We start from the raw sequence: 21,503 nt of genomic DNA, 5'->3' as shown, positions 1-21,503 counted from the left end.
GTTGAAAGACAAAGCATTAGTACAGACAGTGTTAACGGACTGAAAATTGAACAGCCACAAGTATAAACATGAAAAAAAAAACTGTGTGTAAGCAAACTGAACAAACTAAGATGAAATAAAATAAAATAAACACAAAAAAAAGAAAAAAATATATATAAAAAAAGAACTAAAAATAAAAGTAAAATGGGGGGCCGGTCATGCTCTGAAATTATTGAACTCAATGTTCAGTCTGGCAGGCTGTAGTGAGCCTAATCGGTAAATGAGATGCTGTTCCCCGAGCTTGCGTTGATGTTCACTGGAACACTGCAGCAATCCCAGGACAGAGATGTGAGCATGAGAGCAGGGGGAAGTGTTGAAATGGCAAGCAACCAGAAGCTCAGGGTCCTGCTTGCGGACTGAGTGGAGGTGTTCCGCAAAGCGGTCACCCAGTCTGCGCTTGGTGTCCCCAACGTAGAGGAGACCACAAAAACAAGAAATCCTTCTTCGGACAAGGGTCACTGACCCGAAACGTTAACTCTGCTTCTCTTTCCACAGATGCTGCCAGACCTGCTGAGTGATTCCACCATTTCTTGTTTTTGTTTCAGATTTCCAGCATCCGCAGTATTTTGCTTTTATTATAGTAGAGGAGACCACATTGTGAGCAGCGAATACAGTATACTACACTGAACAATCGCTGCTTCACCTGAAAGGAGTGTTTGGGGTCTGTGATAGTGAGAAGAGAGGAGGTAAATGGGCAGATATTACACCTCCTGCGCTTGCAGGGGAAGGTGACGTGGGAAGGGAATGAGGTGATTGGGGGTAATGGACCAGGGTGTCGCGGAGGGAACAATCCCTTCGGAATGCTGACAGGAAAAGGGAGGGGAAGATGCGTTTGGTAGTGGCATCACGCTGAAAGTGGCGGAAATGGCGGAGGATGATCCTTTGGATATGGAGGCTGATGGGGTGGAAAGCGAGGACATGGGGAATCCTGTCACGGTTCTGGGAGGGAGGGGAAGGAGTGAGGGCAGAGGTGCGGGAAATGGGCCAGACACGGTTGAGGGCCCTGTCAACCACAGTGGGGGGGAATCCTCGGTTGAGGAAAAAGGAAGACATATCAGAAGCACTGTCATGGAAGGTAGCATCAGAGCAGATGCGGAGATGGAATAACTGGGAAAATGGAATGGAGTCCTTACAGGAGGCAGGATGTGAAGAAGTGTAGTCGAGGTAGCTGTGGGAGTCAGTGGGTTTATAATGGATATTAGTAGACAGCCTATCCCCAGAGATGGAGACAGAGAAGACAAAGGCTGATGCCAGGGAGAGGGATGGAGTCATTAGTTAGGGAATGGAGTTTAGAGCGGGGACCAAAAATGATGGCTTCAGTCTTAGCAATATTTAATAGGAGGAAATTTCTGCTCACCCAGTTGGATAAACAGTCTGATAATTTAGCAACAGTGGAGGTGTAGAGAGGTGCTGGTGAGGTAGAACTGGGTGTCAACAGTCTTCATGTAAAAACTAATGCTGTACTTTCAGATGATGTCACCAAGGGGCATCACATAGATGAGAAATAGGAGGGGGACTAGGATAGATCCTTGCAACAACAGTGTGGGAGCAGGACGAGAAGCCATTGCAAGTATGGTTATGGCTATGGTTAGATAGATAAGAATGGAACCAGGTTAGAGCAGTCCCACCCAGCTGGATGACAGTGAAGAGGCACTGGAGGAGGATGGTGTGGTCGACCATGTCAAAGGTTGCAGGCAGGTCAAGAAGAATAAGGAGGGAAAGCTTACCTTTGTCACAGTCATGTCAGGCAAACCCCACCTGCCAAGACTGAGGCACACATTATTTTGCTACATGAACATTAAAACTTAAAAATTGCCAACACTGACTGGCAGGACATTTACACAGTACCAGACAATGGTGAAACAACGGGGACTCAGACATTGCTTCTCCAATAAACAGAAGTGGTCAGACCAGTTTTAATCACATGGCTAACTGGCTGTTGCAGAGAAATTTGAACTTCCATCAGAGGATGTGAAGAGACTGTTCCATATTAGGAGCTAGTCACATGACTAACCTGCTGGGCAACTTGGGAGTTTTTTTTAAAATTTGAACTCCCAACAAAGGGATTTGAGGGCAGAGAATGCCGTGTGCTCACAGACTGAGAACACCTCCTCTCCTGCCTGTCCTGTCTGCTTGCTCATCTCTCAGGGAACTTAAACCATCGAAGATACGTAAACCCAGAGGGAGGAAGGGTTTCCTATGTGAACAAGGTTGAAGACTAATACTGGGCCCCAACGAAACACAAGACCATATCTTCAATCGAGCTCGAGAAACAGTAACATGATATTGCCTCAAACTGTTCTACTTATCTTTTCTTCTGCTCTTTTCTGTCCCTATTTTGCATGTTTATATCACGTGTGCATGCCAACGTGGGTGCGTCATATATCCGTAAGCATGAACCGTATTAGAGTTAAGCTTAAGGTTTAATAAATTTCATCTTTCTGCTTTAAACCAAAGAAAGCCTGTTTGTGCTCAGTTATTTGCCTTATAACTGGAAACTGTGAACACGGATTCACACAAAGGGGAGCTCAAAACACTGTGTTTAAAAATTAAACCCTGTTACAATAAGACCAGGTAAAGATGGCAAAAGACCCCTAGACATTACTCACCTGGTCATAACAGTCACATAGGACGTCATTTGTGACTTTGATAAGAGCATTTCAGTACTGGGCAGAGGCAGAAACCTGATTGGAGGGATTCAAACATGGAGCTCCGGGAAAGATGGGAACGGATTTGGGAGGCGACAACACATCCAGACTTTGGAGAGGGAAGGGAGGTTTAAGATGGGATCGTAGTCTGCAATGGGTGGATTCAAGGTTTTTTTTTTAAGGAGGGGGGTGATGATGGCAGATTTAAAGGAGAGAGGGACAACCATTATCAATATCAGTTAACATGGGGTCCAGGAGGAGAAGGTGGGTGATCAGCAGTTTAGTGAGAATCGGATCGAGGGAGCAGGAGGGGAGTCTCATGGACAAGATGAGCTCAGAGAGGGCACGAGAAGAGATAGCAGAGATGCGGCAGAGGCAGCTGAACAGATGGTTTCGATCTTATTGACAAAAAAGTCCATGAGCTCCTCGTACTTATTGTTGGAGGACAGCAGCTTAATTGCCCAACAAGTACAGTTTTGGATTGCTTGGGGGGGGGGGGGGGGGGGGGGGGGGGAGAAGAGAGAATTCAGGGACAAGAGCAGGAATACCTCAGGAAGGGTCATTTCTAAATCAATTAATTTACAATTACCTCCACACCACACATTTTAAATCATTCAATATAGGTCCAATCTCTGGGGAGCGTCTTGCACACTTTTGGACGCAAGGAAATAAGAAAATTGCCAACGGATGAGAAAGCATTCTCAGCTCTAACCAGCAAAATCCCTTTCTCTATCATCAAATCTTTGTTTAACCAAGTTTGATCACGGTGCCTCTCAACTATCTTCTCTTAATCTTCAAGATCCAAACAAGCTGCCTTTTAGCTCTTCCTTCTCCCTTCGCTGAAACTATGTTTCAATCGAGACCAATTGCTCCATCTCCTACTCATTTTTTCCCAGGCCCTCAAAACAGTGGAATTCTTAACCTCTTTTACCTCCCATTCTCCTATATCCCCATTGAATATTAACTCAGTATTCAGAAGCCAGAGCTCTGATCTCCTCCTTGCTGGGGCTATGATGCTGCTTTACTCTTGTTAGCATGTCACCTCATTGGAAGTGGAGCTCTCATCTCCTCTCCTCAGGGTTGGGTGAGTGGCACTCAACCCCATAACCACCTAATTCAGAGGCAGGAAGATATGGCTGTGCCAAAGTTCACTCTGACTTTACAAAAGCAAAATACTACAGAAGTCAGAAATCTGAATTAAAAACCAAAAATTCTGGAAATACTCAGCAAGTCAGACAGCATCTGTGGAGAGAGAAATAAAGTTAACTTTTCAGGTTGATGGCCTTTCATTAGATCTAGTAAAAATTAGAGATGTAACAGGTTGTAAACAAGTACAGAAGCTAGAAAAGGGGGAAGGGGAGGAAACAAAAGGGTAGAGTGGAAGGCAAGAGTGATTAAATGACAAAAAGAATGTTAGTGCAAGGCAAAAGGGAGTGGTATGGGATGAGAAAAGAAACAAAATTTGATTTAGAGCGCAAAAGAACCAAAGATGGCATGAGGAAAAACTTTTTTTTTTACACACAGAGAGAGATTAGAATCTGGAATGCACTGCCTGAGAGTGTGGTGGAGGCAAATTCAATCATGGCTTTCAAAAGACAATTGGATTTAACTGAAGAGAAAAAATTTTCAGGGCTACGGGGAAAAGGCAGGGAAGTGGGACTAGCTGAACGGCTCTTGCAGAGAACAAGCAGACACAATGGGCTGAATGGACTCCTTCTACGTTGTAACCATTCTACGTTCTATCTATGGGCTTTTAAGAAGCAAATTTGGTATTTGTCAATGTATTTTAACCCCAGTCGGTCCTACAGTTGGGTCTTAGCACTCGAACTAGGGCTTTTTAATTCAAAACCTGAAATTGCGGTCGACACTAAATCATGAAGAAAATGGCACGATAACATCCTCCTGATCAATCAAAAATAAAAACATCTGACAACTGGAATATTTTATACACAAGCACAAAATGGAAAGGGGACAAAAATCAAGAATAGCTGCTCTTCAAAAGATATTTCATTGGGAATGTTGAATGAGAGACCTTCAAAATTATAAACTGAAAAGGCATTCTTGGCGCTAGGGAAACTAGTGGAGCTGAAATGAGTTAGAACAGCATCTTAAAGAAGTACTTTCAATCCAATATGATCTACCCTCTTACAAAGTTTAAGAAATACAGAATTATTAAATAATTTTAATTCTTTTTTTCTGAAGTTCCTCTATGAAACCACTCTAACTTGCAGAACTGTCATTTTGGACCAGCAAGGATAATAATCCAGAGATACCTGAGCCTACAAAAATCTAGTTGCAGCATGTTGAAGGAACTGCTTCCAGACACACCTTTAACCGAAGTCATTAAAGTGCTTCATGGTGTGAGAGCAGACAGAATACAAGTCTTCACATGCAGAGGATAATTATTTATTTTTTAAATTAATTTTAAAATCACATTTGGAAAGGATGGTTGAGGAGGGTGGAAGTTGGGGAGGCAAGGAAGTGCAAGTAAATAAGTCCTTCATTTCAGCCAGGCCGGGCTGAGCCAGGCCATCTGGATGAAGCACTGCAAGAGCTAATATGTATTAAACTGCACCATACAATAACATTGATAAACAGTTCACCACAGCCAACTCTCTCAAACCCATTCAATGTTGCAGTTAACTGTGGGTTAGGCAATTCAAGCAACCACATATCTTCCCCAGGCATGAAAAAAAGTTAAGCTCTTAATTTCACATATTATGTTTGGTGCTTCTTGTCCATATTCTAACAGCAACACAGCAAATAAAATAGTGAATTGCCAAATAGAGACAACACATCAACATTTCAGACCAGAAGTAAATGAAAATGTGGACAGTCCAATTAAACTTTTAAGAGAACTGAGAAAAAGGAGAGAATCATTCCCTCAAAATTTCTCACTTCCACACTCTACTTCACTCATTTAAATGTCTTTAGGAACAGAAAATGCACAAGCTTATGATTCCTTCCACTTGCTATTTTACTAAAAAGATATACTTCCTATTAGTTTGCAGTTCACGCTTCTACCCCACTTACACTGGAGATGAAATTAACATTACACTGAAAAATGGAACTGCATCTACATAGAATTAGAGAAATTACAACTTGGAAACATGCTCTTCAGCCCCAGCAGTCCATGCTGGTGTTCATCCTCCACAAGGCAGTAAGCCTAATCCCCTGTAGCTGCCAGTTTGCTACCCTTCCCCTAATTCCATGCCCCTTCATTTTCTATAATAATCTCACATATTATACTATGCAAATGTTTCCTGAAAGTTCACCACATTCACTGAAATTCCACACCGACCATATCAGTCACCTCCTCACATCTTAGTAGTACTTGTCCTTCAATTCAGTGCATGCTTCTAATTGCATGCACAACAAAGGACGAGAAAGCGGAATGAGAAACTCAAATTGGGACGATTACTTCATGTTCCTGGTGACAAATCCAATCTGCTTCACACTAAGTTAAAAACTCAACATCAAGAGGCTATTATTGCAAATATGTAACCATTAAATTTTATATCTGTAAATTCTCAAACTAATTTTCAAGTACTGGGATATAAGATAATTTACCTACATGAGATATGATTAGAATGAGTGTTAAATTTTGTCCACACCTCACAACCCAAGTTGAAGTTCTGACTGGAAAAGGAGACCAATCTAAATTAAATTCTCTTAAGAAACAATTTTCACCATGAATACATTTTCAGGACTCATGTTTCATCTGGATGTGTTATGGTAATCGTATAAGAAGTTAATGAAACAGAGCCACAAGAAATCAAAGTAGCAGTGTCAATGGCAGACAAACTACCAAGTCAGTGGCAATTTTTCAATGTTTAAAACACTTTGGGAACAAACTAACAAACCCAAGATATCAGTTGAGATGCAAGATACCTTCATTTTCAGAAGCTGGGCAAGTCACCTTGAAGACCAGATCAAAGGTTCTTTCTGGGCTCTCTCTGTTTAAAAAAAAAAGCAAAAAGTTGATCCATCTGGTAGAGCATGTTGCTTTGCTACCTCAAGCTATTGACAAGAATACTTCAATTTATTATTGATGTAAAAACGAATAGAACAAAATCTTTTGCAAGGGGAAAAAAAATCACTAACAAAACCTGGCACTACCCCACCCCAATTTTCATGTTTCATAAACAAGACATAATCTTTCAATGAAGTAACAACACATTTGCAATTTCATGGCATTAAAAGCAAAACAGATATTATGGATTTAAAAACAAGTGTGTTCAACTGAACATGCACAGCAGAACAAGAGTAGGCCAATTAGACACTCATCCTGTTCCACTATTCAATTAGATCATGGCTGATCTGGACATTTATCCATTTTTGACCCATATGCTTGATATGATTTCCTAACAAAACTTAACTGATTTCAGTCTTGATCCAGCATTCACTTCATTTGGTGGGAGTGTGTTCCAGATTTTTACTGCCCTTTGTGCGAAGAAGTGCTTTCTGATTTCACTCTGAACACTAATTTTAAGATTATGCCCTCTTGTTCTAGACTTACCCCACCAGAGGCAATAGCTTCTCTTTATTTATTCTGTCAAATCCATTTATTATTTTAAGTGCCTCAATCTTCGAGACTCAAGGAAAAACAAGCCAAGATTATGCAACCTGTCTTGAAAATTTAACCCTTTAATCCTGCTATTATTCTGTTGAGTCTGGTGCTGCATCCCCTCCACCTTCTTGAGGTGCAGTTCCTACAGTATTCCAGCTGGGGTCTGACCAAGGCTCCGTAAAACTGAAGCATCAATTCCTCTTTGTACTCCAATATCCTCTAGATCGTAGCCAAAATTCTGTTAGTCTTGTTGATTTTTTTTTGTACCTGTCCACTAGCTTTAAGTGACCCAAAATCTCTCTGCTCCTCCAGTTTCTAGTTTCTCACCATTTAGAAAATACTTATTTGCCTCTCTTGGATCCAAAGTGGATGACCTCACACTTGCCCACACTGAACTCCATTTTGTCAGTTTTGCCCACTCATTTTATCTATCAATGTCCCTTCGTAATTAAAAGGGCAAACATGGAAAACACATCCTACTGAGTTTAATTACAATCCTAAATGTTGCAGGAAATGTGGCTTGTTCCTTGTTAATATATGGTTCGAAATTTGATGGTTTATAGATACCCTGGGAGCAACTGTTTGGTGCAGAAGTCCTTTTGCTGTGACAGTATGGAGTTCTGCTGCAATGAACTCTTGAGTAAGGGTGGTTGGTTGAGCAAGTACTTCATAGATTATATCAGAAGAGTAGAACTGGAAGATGGCAGTTTCTAGTCTGCCTTTAACTCATCGTCTTATAACATAAAACACAGAAACCAGGGACAACTGACACACACCAGTAAGTGCAGATTATCTCCATTTAGGATTGTGATTAGGAGGGTGGAGACAGAAGGCGGCTAAAGGTACATTCTCCAATTGGCAGGATGTGACAAGTAGTGTTCCTCAGGGATCTGTACAGTGGACTCTGCTTTTTACATTTTTATCAACGACCTGGCTGAAGGAATAGAGTTGCACATTCAAGTTTGCAGATGACGCTAAATTCTGAGGCACAGTAAGTACTCCTGTAGCATAATTTATGAAGTACCTGCTCAACCAACCACCCATGACGGTGGATAGGCAATGGCAAACATTTAAAGAGCACATGGATGAACTGCAACAATTGTTTATCCCTGTCTGGCACAAAAGTAAAACGGGAAAGGTAGCCAAACCATGGCTTACAAGGGAAATTAGAGACAGCATTAGATCCAAGGAAGAGGCATATAAATTTGCCAGAAAAAACAACAAACCTGAGGATTGGGAGCAGTTTAGAATTCAGCAAAAGAGGACCAAGGGATTGATGAAGAAGGGGAAAATAGAGTATGAGAGCAAGCTTGCAGGGAACATAAAAACTGACAGTAAAAGTTTCTATAGGTATGTGAAGAGAAAAAGATTGGTGAAGACAAATGTAGGTCCCTTACAGTCAGAAACAGGGGTATTTATTATGGGGAACACAGAAATGGCTGTCCAACTAAATGCATACTTTGGTTCTGTCTTCACAAAGGAGGACACAAATATCATACCAGAAATGTTGGGGAACACAGGGCATAGTGAGAGAGAAGAACTGAAAGAAATCAGTATTAGTAGAGAAATGGTGTTGGGGAAATTGATGGGATTGAAGGCCGATAAATCCCCAGGGCCTGATGGTATGCATCCCAGAGTACTTAAGGAAGTCGCCCTGAAAATAGTGGATGGATTGGTGGTCATCTTTCAAGATTCTATAGACCCTGGAACAGTTCCTACAGATTGGAGGGTAGGTAATATAACCCCACTATTTAAAAAGGGAGGTAGAGAGAAAGCAGGGAATTATAGAGCAGTCAGCCTGATGTCAGTAGTGGGGAAAATTCTAGAGTCCATTATCAAAGATTTTATTGCAGAACACTTGGAGAACAGTGGTAGAATCGGGCAGAGTCAGCATGGATTTACGAAAGGGAAATCATGCTTGACAAATCTACTAGAATTCTTCTGGTAGAGTTGATGCGGGGGAGCCAGTGGATGTGGTTTATTTGGATTTTCAGAAGGCTTTGGACAAAGTCCCACATAAGAGATTAGCGTGTAAAATTAAAGCGCATGGGATTGGGGGTAGTGTATTGCGATGGATAGAAAATTAGTTGGTGGACAGGAAGCAAAGAGTAGGGATAAATGGGTCTTTATCTGAATGGCAGGCAGTGACTAGTGGGGCACCGCAGGGATCAGTGCTAGGACCCCAGCTATTCACAATATACATCAATGTTTTAAATGAGGGAACTAAATGTAATATCTCCAAATTTGCAGATGACACAAAACTGGGTGGAAGGCTGAGCTGTGCGGAGGATGCAGAGAGGTTTCAGGGTGATTTGGACAAGTTGAGTGAGAGGGCTAATGCATGGAGATGCAGTATAATGTGAATAAATGTGAAGTTATCCACTTTGGTAGCAAAAACAGGAAGGCAGATTATCTGAACGGCTATAAACTGAGAGAGGGGAACATACAGCGAGACCCGGGTGATCTCATACACCAGTCGCTGAAGGTAAGCATGCAGGTGCAACAGGCGGTAAAAAAGGCAAATTGTATGTTGGCCTTCATAGCGAGAGGATTCGAGTGCAGGTGCAGGGATGTCTTGCTGCAATTATACAGGGCCTTGGTGAGGCCACATCTGGAATATTGTGTGCAGTTTTGGTCTCCTTATCTGAGGAAAGATGTTCTTGCTATAGGAGTGCAGCGAAGGTTTACCAGACTGATTCCTGGGATGGCGGGACTGACGTATAAGGAGAGATTGAGTCGGTTAGGATTATATTCGCCGGAGTTCAGAAGAGTGAGGGTGGATCTCATAGAAACCTATAAAATTCTATCTAACAGGACTTGACAGGGTGATGCAGGAAGGATGTTCCTGATGGTGGGGGAGTCCAGAACCAGGGACCATCGTCTCAGGATACGGGATAAACCTTTCAGGACTAAGATGAGGAGAAACTGCTTCACCCAGAGAGTGGTGTGCTTGTGGAATTCGCTACCACAGAAAGCAGTTGAGGCCAAAACATTGTATGTTTTCAAGAAGGAGTTAGATATAGCTCTTGGGTCTAAAGGGGTCAAAGGGTATGGGGCGAAAGCGGGAACAGGTTACTGAGTTGGATGATCAGCCTTGATCATAATGAATGGCGGAGCAGGCCCGAAGGGCCGAATGGCCTACTCCTGCTCCTATTTTCTATGTTTCTATGTTTACCCAAGAGGTCATTGCAGCAGAACTCCATACTATCACAGCAGGAGGACGCCTGCACCAAACAGTTGCTCCCAGGGTATCTATAAAGCAGCAAATTTCTAACCACATATTAACAAGGAACAATACACACCTCCCACAAAATTTAGGATTGCAATTAAACTCCATAGAATGTTTTCCATGTTTGCCCTTTAATTACAAATACTAAATTCAAAACAATGCAGTTGCATTTAAAACTAACAGTTCTATGGAGGTTTAGAAATATTGAAAAGAAACTTGAAGTCGCTTTTTCTGGGAGGGTGAAGAAAAACAAGCACCCCCCAAAAAAAAAAACTGCTGAATACCATGGTGGTGTAGGGTTCTGAAATTCAGAGCTGGACCCGACCCTCACGTTCAACATCAGATTCAAGGAATCCAACTGAAAGAAGTCAAATGATTATCATCTGCCCCAGATGCCTTCAGGATGCAATTTAATGTTCACTCAATTTATGTACGTGCTAGGCACTGCACATGCGACTTGAATAAAATACGACATATAATCAGACCGATAATTTGTTTAATTTAGAACTCGTTAATTATTTCCAAAATGGATACCAAGTGGAGACAGAACCAAGACTAGGTGGTTCACTGCTTTAATATACATCTTTACAGCCATCTCAGGTACAGTAGGTGCAGGATATCAGAAGCATGCCCAGTATAACTTCTTCATCTGCAAATTGTACCACATGGGGTGTACCATCACCATGATTTCATTCTTAGGAACATAGGAGCAGGAGTGGGCTATTCAGCCCATCGAGTTGCCCCACCATTCAATAAGATCATGGCTGATCATTCACTTCAATGCCTTTTTCCCACACTATCCTCATATCTCCTTATGTCATTGGTATTTAGAAATCTGTCGAACTCTGCTTTAAACATACTCAATGACTGAGCTTCCACAGCCTTCTGGGGTAGAGAATTCCAAAGATTCACAACCCTCTGAGGAAAGAAATTTCTCCTCATCTCCGTCCTAAGTGGCTTCCCCCTTATTTTGAAATTGTGTGCTGTGGTTCTAGATTCCCCAACCAGGGAAAACATCTTAGCTGCATCTACTCTGTCTATCCCTTTCAGTATTTTTTAAAGGTTTCGATGAGATCACCTCTCATTCTTCGAAACTCTAGATAATAGAGGCCCAGTTTCCCCAATCTCTCTTCATAGGACAGCCCCACATCCGAGGAACAAGTCTGGTGAACCTACTTCCAGCAGCACTGCTCAGGCCAGCTACAACAGGTTCAGCTACCCTGGTCATGGACTAGTAAGCAGACTGCCAGCTATCATCTTTTCATATAAATATAACCTCAAAAGCAACAGCGACCATAGCAACCAGAAAAGTTTTACACCAGCTCCCCGATCGCACTTAACAGCAGAAAGTCAGCCTGCTCCTGATGCATGAAAAATTGCAACAAAAAACTTGATTATAATTTTGATTGACGACAAGGATGTAGGAAAATTAGAGTTTCCTTCCTCCAAGTAACAAAAAAAAGCTGTTCTCAAGTAGCTATCATAAATTGTGTCCATCAATCTTCAGTGTGTCTTGCCTCACTGTGAAGGTGCTCCTTCAATGCAGCAGTGAAAGCTGGACAGCAGAACTACAGACCAGTTATCAAATCAGTATTTCATATTAGCTACAAAACCATCTCAAAGAAGTAGTTTCACACCACATTGGCTTTGCATTCCAACAGTCAACTCTTAAGTTACAAGTTCGAAAAGATTCTACATGGTCCTTCGTACTCTCAAAGATAAATCCTCTTTGGCCTCCTTGTCTCGAGAGACAATGGGTAAGTGCCTGGAGGTGGTCCGTGGTTTGTGGAGCAGCGCCTGGAGTGGCTATAAAGGCCAATTCAAGAGTGGCAGACTTTTCCACAGGTGCTGCAGATAAAATTTGTTGTCGGGGCTGTTACACAGTTGGCTCTCCCCTTGCGCTTCTGTCTTTTTTCCTGCCAACAGCTAAGTCTCTTCAACTTGTCACTCTTTAGCCCCGCCTTTATGGCTATCCGCTAGCTCTGGCGATCACTGGCAACTGACTCCCATGACTTGTGACCATTGTCACAGGACTTCATGTCACGTTTGCAGACATGTTTAAAGTGAGACATGGACGGCCGGTGGGTCTGATACCAGTGACGAGCTCACTGTACAATGCATCCTTGGGGACACTGCCATCTTCCATGCGGCTCACATGGCCAAGCCATCTCAAGCGCCACTGGCTCAGTAGGGTGAATAAGCTGGGGATGTTGGCAGCCTCGAGGACATCTACGTTGGAAACACGGTCCTGCCACCTGATGCCAAGGATGCTCCGGAGGCAACGAAGATGGAATGAATTGAGACGTCGCTCTTGGCTGACATACACTGTCCAGGCCTCACTGCCATAGAGCAAGGTACTGAGGACACAGGCTTGATACACTCGGACTTTTGTGTTCCGTGTCAGTGCGCCATTTTCCCACACTCTCTTGGCCAGTCTGGACATAGCAGCGGAAGCCTTTCCCGTGCTTGTTGATTTCTGCATCGAGAGACATGTTACTGGTGATATTTGAGCCTAGGTAGGTGAACTCTTGAACCACTTCCAGAGCGTGGTCTCCGATATGGAGCATTTCTGACGTCCTGTCCCATGATGTTCGTTTTCTTGAGACTGATGGTTAGGCCAAATTCGTTGCAGGCAGCCGCAATCCTGTCGATGAGTCTCTGCAGACACTCTTCTGTGTGGGATGTTAATGCAGCATCATCAGCAAAGAGGAGTTCCCTGATGAGGACTTTCCGTACTTTGGTCTTCGCTCTTAGATGGGCAAGGTTGAACAACCTGCCATGTGATCTTGTGTGGAGGAAAATCCCTTCTTCTGAAGACTTGAATGCATGTGAGAGCAGCAGTGAGAAGATCCCAAACAGTGTAGGTACGAAAACACAGCCCTGTTTCACGCCACTCAGGATGGGAAAGGGGTCTGATGAGGCACCGCTATGCTGAATTGTGCCTTTCATATTGTCATGGAATGAGGTGATGATACTTAGCAGCTTTGGTGGACATCTGATCTTTGCTGGTAGTCGGAAGAGACCGCGTCTGCTAACGAGGTCAAAGGCGTTGGTGAGATCAATGAAAGCAACCTAGAGGGGCATCTGTTGTTCGCGGCATTTCTCCTGTAGCTGGCGAAGGGAGAACATCATGTCAATGGTGGATCACTCTGCTCAAAAGCCACACTGTGCCTCAGGGTAGACACGCTCAGCCAGCTTCTGGAACCTGTTTAAAACGTCTCGAGCGAAGACTTTGCCCACTATGCTGAGCAGGGAGATTCCACGGTAGTTGTTGCAGTCACTGCAGTCACCCTTGTTCTTATACAGGGTGATGATATTGGCATCGCGCATGTCCTTTGGTACTGCTCCCTCATCCCAGCACAGGCAAAGCAGTTCATGGAGTGCTGAGAGTATAACAGGCTTGGCACTCTTGATTATTTCAGGGGTAATGCAGTCCAAAAGGATTCTAGATGGTCCTTTGTATTATCTTAAAGAGAAATAATAAACAGCCAACTGCACCTCAGTGCGCAGTGAGTAAAGGCATCACCTGAAACAGTATAAAATTATACAGACCAGAGGGTCCCAGATTTTGTCCCCAGTTTACAGGAAAACAGGAACGAGAAGGAGTAGGCCATTCGGCCCCTCGAGTCTGTTCCATCATTCAACTAGATCATGGCTGATCTATTTCAATGCCATTTTCCCAGACTATCCCCATATCCTTTAATATCTAGAAATCTATCGATCTCTGTCTTGAACATACTCAATGACTGGGTCTGCACAGCCCTCTAGGGTAGAGAATTCCACAGATTCACCACCCTCGGAGTGTAGAAATTCCTCCTCATCTCAGTCCGAAATGGCCTACCTCTTATTTTGAGACTGTGTCCCCTGGTTCTAGACCCACCATCCCCCCTCCCTCCCCCTCACCCCAGCCAGGGGAAATATCCTTCCTGCACCAACCGCGTCAAGCCCTGTAAGAATTTTGTATGCTTCAATGAGATCACCTCTCATTCTTCTAAACTGTAGAAAATATAGGCCCAGTCTCCTCATAGGACAATCCCGCCATCCCAGGAATCAGTCTGGTGAACGTTTGTTGCATTCCCTCTATGGCAAGTACATTCTTCCTTTGGTAAGGTGACCAAAACTGTACACAAAACTCCAGGTGTAGTCTCTCAACAAGGCTCTATACAATTGATGCAAGACTTTACTCCTGTACTCAAATCCTTTTGCAATAAAGGCCAGCATAACATTTGCCTTCCTAATTGCTTGCTGCACCTGCATGTTAGCTTTCAGTGACTTAGGAACAAGGACACCAAGTTCCCTTTGAACATCAACACTTCCCAATCTCTCACCATTTAAGAAATATCCTGCAATTCCATTTTTCCTATCAAAGTGGATAACTTCACATTTTTCCACACTATATTCCATCTGCCATGTCCTTGCCCACTCACTTAGCCTGTCTAAATGCCCTTAAAGCCTCTTTGCATCCTCCCCACAACTCACATTCCCACCTAGTTTTGTCTCAGCAACAAACTTGGAAATATTACATTTGGTCCCCACATCCAAATCATTTACATAGATTGTGAATCGCTGGGGCCCAAGCGCTTGTCCTTGCAGTGCCCCACTAGTCAGAGCCTACCAACCTGAGAATGACCTGTTTATTCCTATTCTGTTCTCTGTCCATTAACCAATTCTCAATCCATGTCAGTATATTACCCCCAATCCCACGTGCTCTAATTTTGTTTACTGACATCCTGTGTGGGACCTTATCGAAGGCCTTCTGAAAAAGAACAAAAGAACTGAACTCAAGAGGTGAGGTGAGAGAGTGACTGCCCTTGACATCAAGGCAGCATTTGTCAGAGTATAGCATCAAGGAGCCCTAACAAAACTGAAGTCAATGGGAATCAGGGGGAAAACTCTCCACTAGTTGGAGTTATACCTAGCACAAAGGAAGATGGTTGTTGGAGGTCAATCATCTCAGCTCTAGGACATCACTGCATAAGTTCCTCAGGGCAGTTTCTTAGGCACAACCATCTTCAGCTGCTTCATCAATGACCTTCCTTCAATCATAAGGTCAGAAGTGGGGATGTCCTCTGACGATTGCACAATGTTCAGCACCGTTCGTGACTCCTCAGATACTGAAGTAGTCCATGTAGAAATGCAGCAAGACCTGGACAATATCCAGGCTTGGGCTGATAAGTGGTAAGTAACATTTGCACCACACAAGCACCAGGCATTGACCATCTCCAACGAGAATGTAACCATCTCCCCTTGACATTCAATGGCATTGCAATCGCTGAATTCCTCACCATCAACAGCCTAGGGGCTACCATTGACCAGAAACTGAACTGGAGTAGCCATATAAATACTGTGGCTACAAGAGCAGGTCACAGGCTAGGCATCCTGCAGTGAGTAACTCACCTCCTGACTCCCCAAAGCCTGTCCACCATCTACAAGGCATGTCAGGAGCGTGATGAAATACTGTCCACTTGCCTGGATAGGTGCAGCTCCAACAACACTCAAGAAGCTTGTCACCATCCAACACAAAGCAGCCCGCTTGATTGGCACCCCATCCACAAACATTCACTCCCTCCACCACCACAGTGGCAGCAGTGTGTACCATTTACAAGATGCACTGCAGCAACGCACCAAGGCTCCTTAGACAGCGCCTTCCAAACCCGCGACCTCTACCACCTAGAAGGGCTGCAAATGTATGGGAACATCACCACCTGCAAGTTCCCCTCCAAGTCACATACCATCCTGACTTGGAACTATTTCACCGTTCCTTCACTGTCGCTGGGTCAAAATCCTGGAACTCCCTTCCTAACAGCACTGTGGGTGTACCTACCTCACATGGACTGCAGCAGTTCAAAGCAACAGCTCACCACCACCTTTCAAGGGCAATTAGGGATGGGCAATAAATGCTGGCCGAGCCAGCGATGCCCACATCCCATGAATTTTTAAAAAATACAAACACACCACATCCACTGGTTCCCCTTATCTATTCTGCTAGTTACATCCTCAAAAAACTCTAACAGGTTTGTCAAACATGATTTCCCTTTCATAAATCCATGTTGACTCTGCCCCATCCTGCCACTATTTTCTAAGTGTCGAGTTATCACATCCTTAATAACAGATTCTAGCATTTCCCCTACTACTGATGTCAGGCTAACAGGTCCATAGCCCCCCGTTTTCTCTCTCCCTCCTTTCTTAAATAGTGGGATTACATTTGCTACCTTTCCATCTGCAGGAACCGTTCCAGAATATATAGAATTTTGGAAGTTGACTGCCAACACATCCATTATCTCTACAGCCACTTCTTTCAACACTCTGGGATGTAGATCATCAGGTCCAGGGGATTTATCAACTTTCAATCCCATTAAATCCTCCAGTACGACCTTTTTTACGAATACTAATTCTTTCAGTTCCTCATTCTCACTCACCCCTTGATTCTCTAGTATTCCTGGGAGGTTATTTTTTTGTATCTTCCTCCGTGAAGACAGACATAAAGTATTGGTTTCATTTGTCTGCCAATTCCTTATTCCCCATTATAAATTCCCCTATCTCTGCCTGTAATGGGCCCACATTTCTCTTTGCGAATCTTTTCCTTTTTACATACCTATAGAAGCTTTCAAAATCCGCTTGCGCCAAGTAAACTAATCTCAGCCAGGGAAACAGCGATGAATCCAAGGAATCTGCTCTAAAACTACCATTTTAGCCATTATTGCAACTGCTTCTACAAGTAGTTTCTGGTATTCCTAAAACATGTCCCCACTGATCTTGCACAGCGCTTTTTAAAGACTAATCAAGATGCATTCTGTAATTCCTTCAAAGCAAAAAGAATTTGCTCTTGCTGAAATTAATTTATCTTTGCTCATTACAATTCACTATAACCCCTGCAAGATTGCAGACCAAGAAGCCAGTGATGTTCTGACACAACCACTCTACAATTTGAGTTGAAGATGTGGACGGGAGCAGCCTGAAAGGTTACCATCTGATTTTCTCTTCCATTACTGAAGAGTCCAATGCTCTGTTGAACTTCATCTCTAATAAGACACTAAAAACTAAGTCTTGCTGCACAAGGAAACACAGGGTAGCAGCCAACACCCCAATCCTCTCTTGCAAACCACAAGGAAACAACACTTAGTGTTAGTTCAACACCACCTCAAAATTCACAACATTTTAAGATCAGACTTGGCAGAAATTAACTGAAAATTCATCAATTCATTTCATGCTCCAGAATTTCAAAACTGCATTATTTAATACATTTGTATTTAAATGTATATAAATACATTTAAATGTATTTAATACATTAAAACACATTTTATTCAAATCGGTCAGGTAGAAAAGTTCCACAGCAGCGCTGCAGGTTTCATTCAGCAAATACTGAAAGGCAGTTGTCCCTAACGTAAAGTGTGACAACAGCAGTGCATGGCTTGCTCTCCAATGCTCTCTCTTTTTGGGAGATCACTGAAAAGAGTTGTAAGAAGAGAATCACTTGCACTAATTCTTCCTCCCACTCAGTGCACTGGGTTGCCATTCATAACTAGATTCTTAATATAAGTATCCTAATAAGATGTCATGACTACTTCCATAACTGTTGAAACTCTTTATACTAATAAATTCCAAATACTTCTGTTTTTGGATTTTCACCTTTTTTTGTGTTTATCTGGCTATCTTGCTACACAAACTATTAAAATTATCCTTAGGTTTATTTACCAGTTCAGACTCGACTTAACACCAGCCATGCAGGTATATTGTTGAAATTGAACTGCCAAAACCTGTGAGGTATTTATCCAAACAGAATGGGATACTGATCAGTAATTACCTTGTTACTACTTTCCTGAACTGGTCTTCGTATTTTTCATGAAAGCAAAATAACAAATGTGAAGACAAGAGGTAATAATTTGTGTATGAAATGCAAGGTAAAATTGCAAGTCTATAAAGAGGAATGCAACCTTTTTTTGTTTTGTAAACTAGGCAGTACAGATGTTTAGAGGACATCCTGGTTAATTTTATGTTCAGCCTTCACCGTCATCAATCTGATTTGGCAGAGACAGTGCAGGCCTGAAGCCTCAAGACTTCATCAGAATCAGAAGCTTCTGCTCTGCAACAAAAGCCAATTCCCCCGACGATTGCAGCAGCCCCAGCCCCGCCAGGTGCATTCCCTTTGCGGGAGTTCGCAGCTCCCCATCCGCCCGCTCTCGGGCCTGACCTCGTTCCCCACTCACTTCAATCTGCAGTCCATGGTTACGGCATTTCGGTGCGGCTCCCCCCGGTCTCTCCTCTGTCTGTCTGTCTCCGGGCCGCGGGGGAAGCAGACGCACAGACTGGCGGGGGTAAAGGGAGCAGCGGGGCTCCTGACTCCGCTTCCCACACTCACTGAGCCATTACCCCGGTGTTGTTGTTGCTGTTGCTGCCGCTCCTCCTCCTCCTCCACCACCGCCACCTCGCAAATACACACACAAGACTAACTAGGAAGTTGGGACTCACTGACAGAGAAGGTTGGCAAAGTCACCTGACTGGGTCCCACTGCAGGAAGCTTTACAACAGTGAGTTTACTGAAGTGATAGTGGAGCAAGTATGGTGTGGAATGAGTGAGTGCCTTTGAAGCCAGTGCCGAATCTCAACGCAGTGTCAGTAAACAGCAACACTAGCTGGGGAAAAATAGCAAGTGAAATAAAACATCCAGATGTGCAATCTGTGTCTACATTATTGCTTGTCAAGTATTAATTGAAAAGAATAGTTTGGGAAGCAAAGACAAAGAGTGACACATGCTTAAGTGGCACAGCAATACGTTGTCATCCTTATGTCACACATTAATGAAACAAAAAATGGCAACACACTTCCAAATGCAAAATATAGTACAGTTCTACAACAATTAACTTTGCAGGCAATGTCTATTCATTATACATCCCTGGACTCTAATTGTGCATGGGCAATATTTCCCTATTTATACCCAAATCTGCAAGTTTTTTGGAGATAAAATATTCAAATGAAGATATCCATCAGAAACATAGAAAATAGGAGCAGGAGTAGGCCATTCGGCCCTTTGGGCCTGCTCCGCCATTCAAAAAAGATCATGGCTGATTGTCTAAATCAGTACCCTGTTACTGCTTTCTCCACATATTCCTCGATCCCTCTGGCATTAAGAAATATATCTATCTCCTTCTTGAATATATTTAATGACTTGGCCTCCATTGTCTTCTGCGGTAGAGAATTCCACAAGTTCACCACCCTCTGAGTGAAGAAATTTCTCTTTATCTCCATTCTAAATGGCATACCCTGTATCCTGAGACTGTGACCCCTGGTTCTGGACTCCCCAGCCATCGGGAATATCCTCCCTGCATCTAGCCTGTCTAGTCCCGTTAGAATTTTATAGGCTTCTATGAGATCCCCTCTCATTCTTCTAAACTCTAGTGAATATATCTAGTGAATCCTGTACTCAAATCCTCATGCAATGAAGGCCAACATATCATTCAACTTCCTAACTGCTTGCTGCACCTGAATGCTTGCTTTCAGCAACTGGTGTACAAGGACACCCAGGTCTCATTGCACGTCCCCCTTTCCCAATCTATCACCATTCAGATAATAATCTGCCTTTCTGTTTTTACAACCAAAGTGGATAACCTCACATTTATCCACATGATACTGCATCTGTCATGCATTTGCCCACTCACTCAACTTGTCCAAATCACATTAGAGCCTCTTTGCATCCTCCTCACAGCTCACATTCCCCCACAGCTTTGTGTGATCTGCAAACTTGGAAATGTAACATTTAGTTCCTTCACCCAAGTCATTAATATATATTGTGAATAGCGGGGGGTTCAAGCACTGATCCCTGTGGTACCCCATTAGTCACTAACTGCCACCTGGAAAAAGACCCATTTATTCCTACTCTCTGTTTCCTGTCTGTCAACCAATTCTCAATCTATGCCAGCATATTACCCCCAATCCCATGTGCTTTAATTTTGCACACGAACCTCTTATGTGGGACCTTATCATAAGCCTTCTGAAAATCCAAAAACACCACATCCACTGGTTCTCCCTTATCTATTCTACTAGTTACAGCCTCAAAAAACTCCAGTAGATTTGTTAAGCATGATTTCCTTTTCGTAAGCCCATGCTGGCTTTGTCCAATCCTGTTTATGCTTTCCAGGTGTTCTGCTATCACATCCTTTATAATAGACTATAGCATTTTCCCCACTACTGATTTATTTATTTTATTTATTGATACAGCACTGAAACAGGCCCTTCGGCCCACTGAGTCTGTGCCGACCAACAACCACCCATTTATACTAACCCTACAGTAATCCCACATTCCCTATCACCTCCCTACACTAGGGGAAATTTACAACAGCCAATTTACCTATCACCTGCAAGTCTTTTGGATGTGGGAGGAAACCAGAGCACCCGGAGAAAACCCACGCAGACACAGGGAGAACTTGCAAACTCCGCACAGGCAGTACCCAGAATCGAACCCGAGTCCCTGGAGCTGTGAGGCTGCGGTGCTAGCCACTGCACCACTGTGCCGCCCATGTAAGGCTAACTGGTCTGTAATTCCCTGTTTTTTCTCTCCCTCCTTTTTTATATAGTGGGCTTACATTTGCCACCCTCAATCGGTAGAAAATGCTTCAGAGTTGATAGAATTTTGGAAGATGACCACCAATGCATCCACTATTTCCAGGGCCACTTCCTTTAGTACTCTGGGATGTAGATTATCAGGCCCTGGGGATTTGTCAGCCTTTAACCCCATTAATTTCCCTGACACAATTTTTTTACTTCTACTGATTTCCTTCAGTTCCTCCCTCTCATTAGACCCTTGGTTCCCTAACATTTCCTGCAGGTTATTTGTGTCCTCCTTTGTGAAGGCAGAACCAAAGTATGTGTTTAATTGTTCTGCCATTTCTTTGTTCCCCATTATAATTTCCCCCATTTCTGATTGTAAGGGACCTACATATGTCTTCACTAATCTTTTTCTCTTCATATATTTATAGAAGATATGAGTTACTTTTCAGACTCCATGCACTTTCCTGTTCCT

General features: G+C 43.1%; 1 protein-coding gene across 2 annotated transcripts in view; it reads right to left on the bottom strand.

Annotated features, from left to right (window-relative positions):
* dennd1b (DENN/MADD domain containing 1B) overlaps window positions 1-19,042 on the bottom strand; it is a 303,360-nt gene extending 284,318 nt beyond the window's left edge. For both annotated transcript variants that reach the window (XM_068037699.1, XM_068037701.1), the window contains exons 1-2: window positions 18,694-19,042; window positions 6,579-6,643 (exon numbers count right to left, since the gene is read on the bottom strand). In XM_068037699.1, the coding sequence (XP_067893800.1) occupies window positions 6,579-6,643; window positions 18,694-18,710 (82 nt within the window). In that variant the 5' untranslated portion in view covers window positions 18,711-19,042. The remainder of the gene's footprint in view (window positions 1-6,578; window positions 6,644-18,693) is intronic.
* Between the last annotated feature and the right edge of the window lie 2,461 nt (window positions 19,043-21,503).

The sequence above is a fragment of the Heterodontus francisci genome, chromosome 8, assembly GCF_036365525.1.
Source record: "Heterodontus francisci isolate sHetFra1 chromosome 8, sHetFra1.hap1, whole genome shotgun sequence".
Classification (NCBI taxonomy): Eukaryota; Metazoa; Chordata; class Chondrichthyes; order Heterodontiformes; family Heterodontidae; genus Heterodontus; species Heterodontus francisci.
The sequence above is the reverse complement of the archived record's forward strand: the minus strand, read 5'-3'. Positions and strand labels throughout refer to the sequence as shown.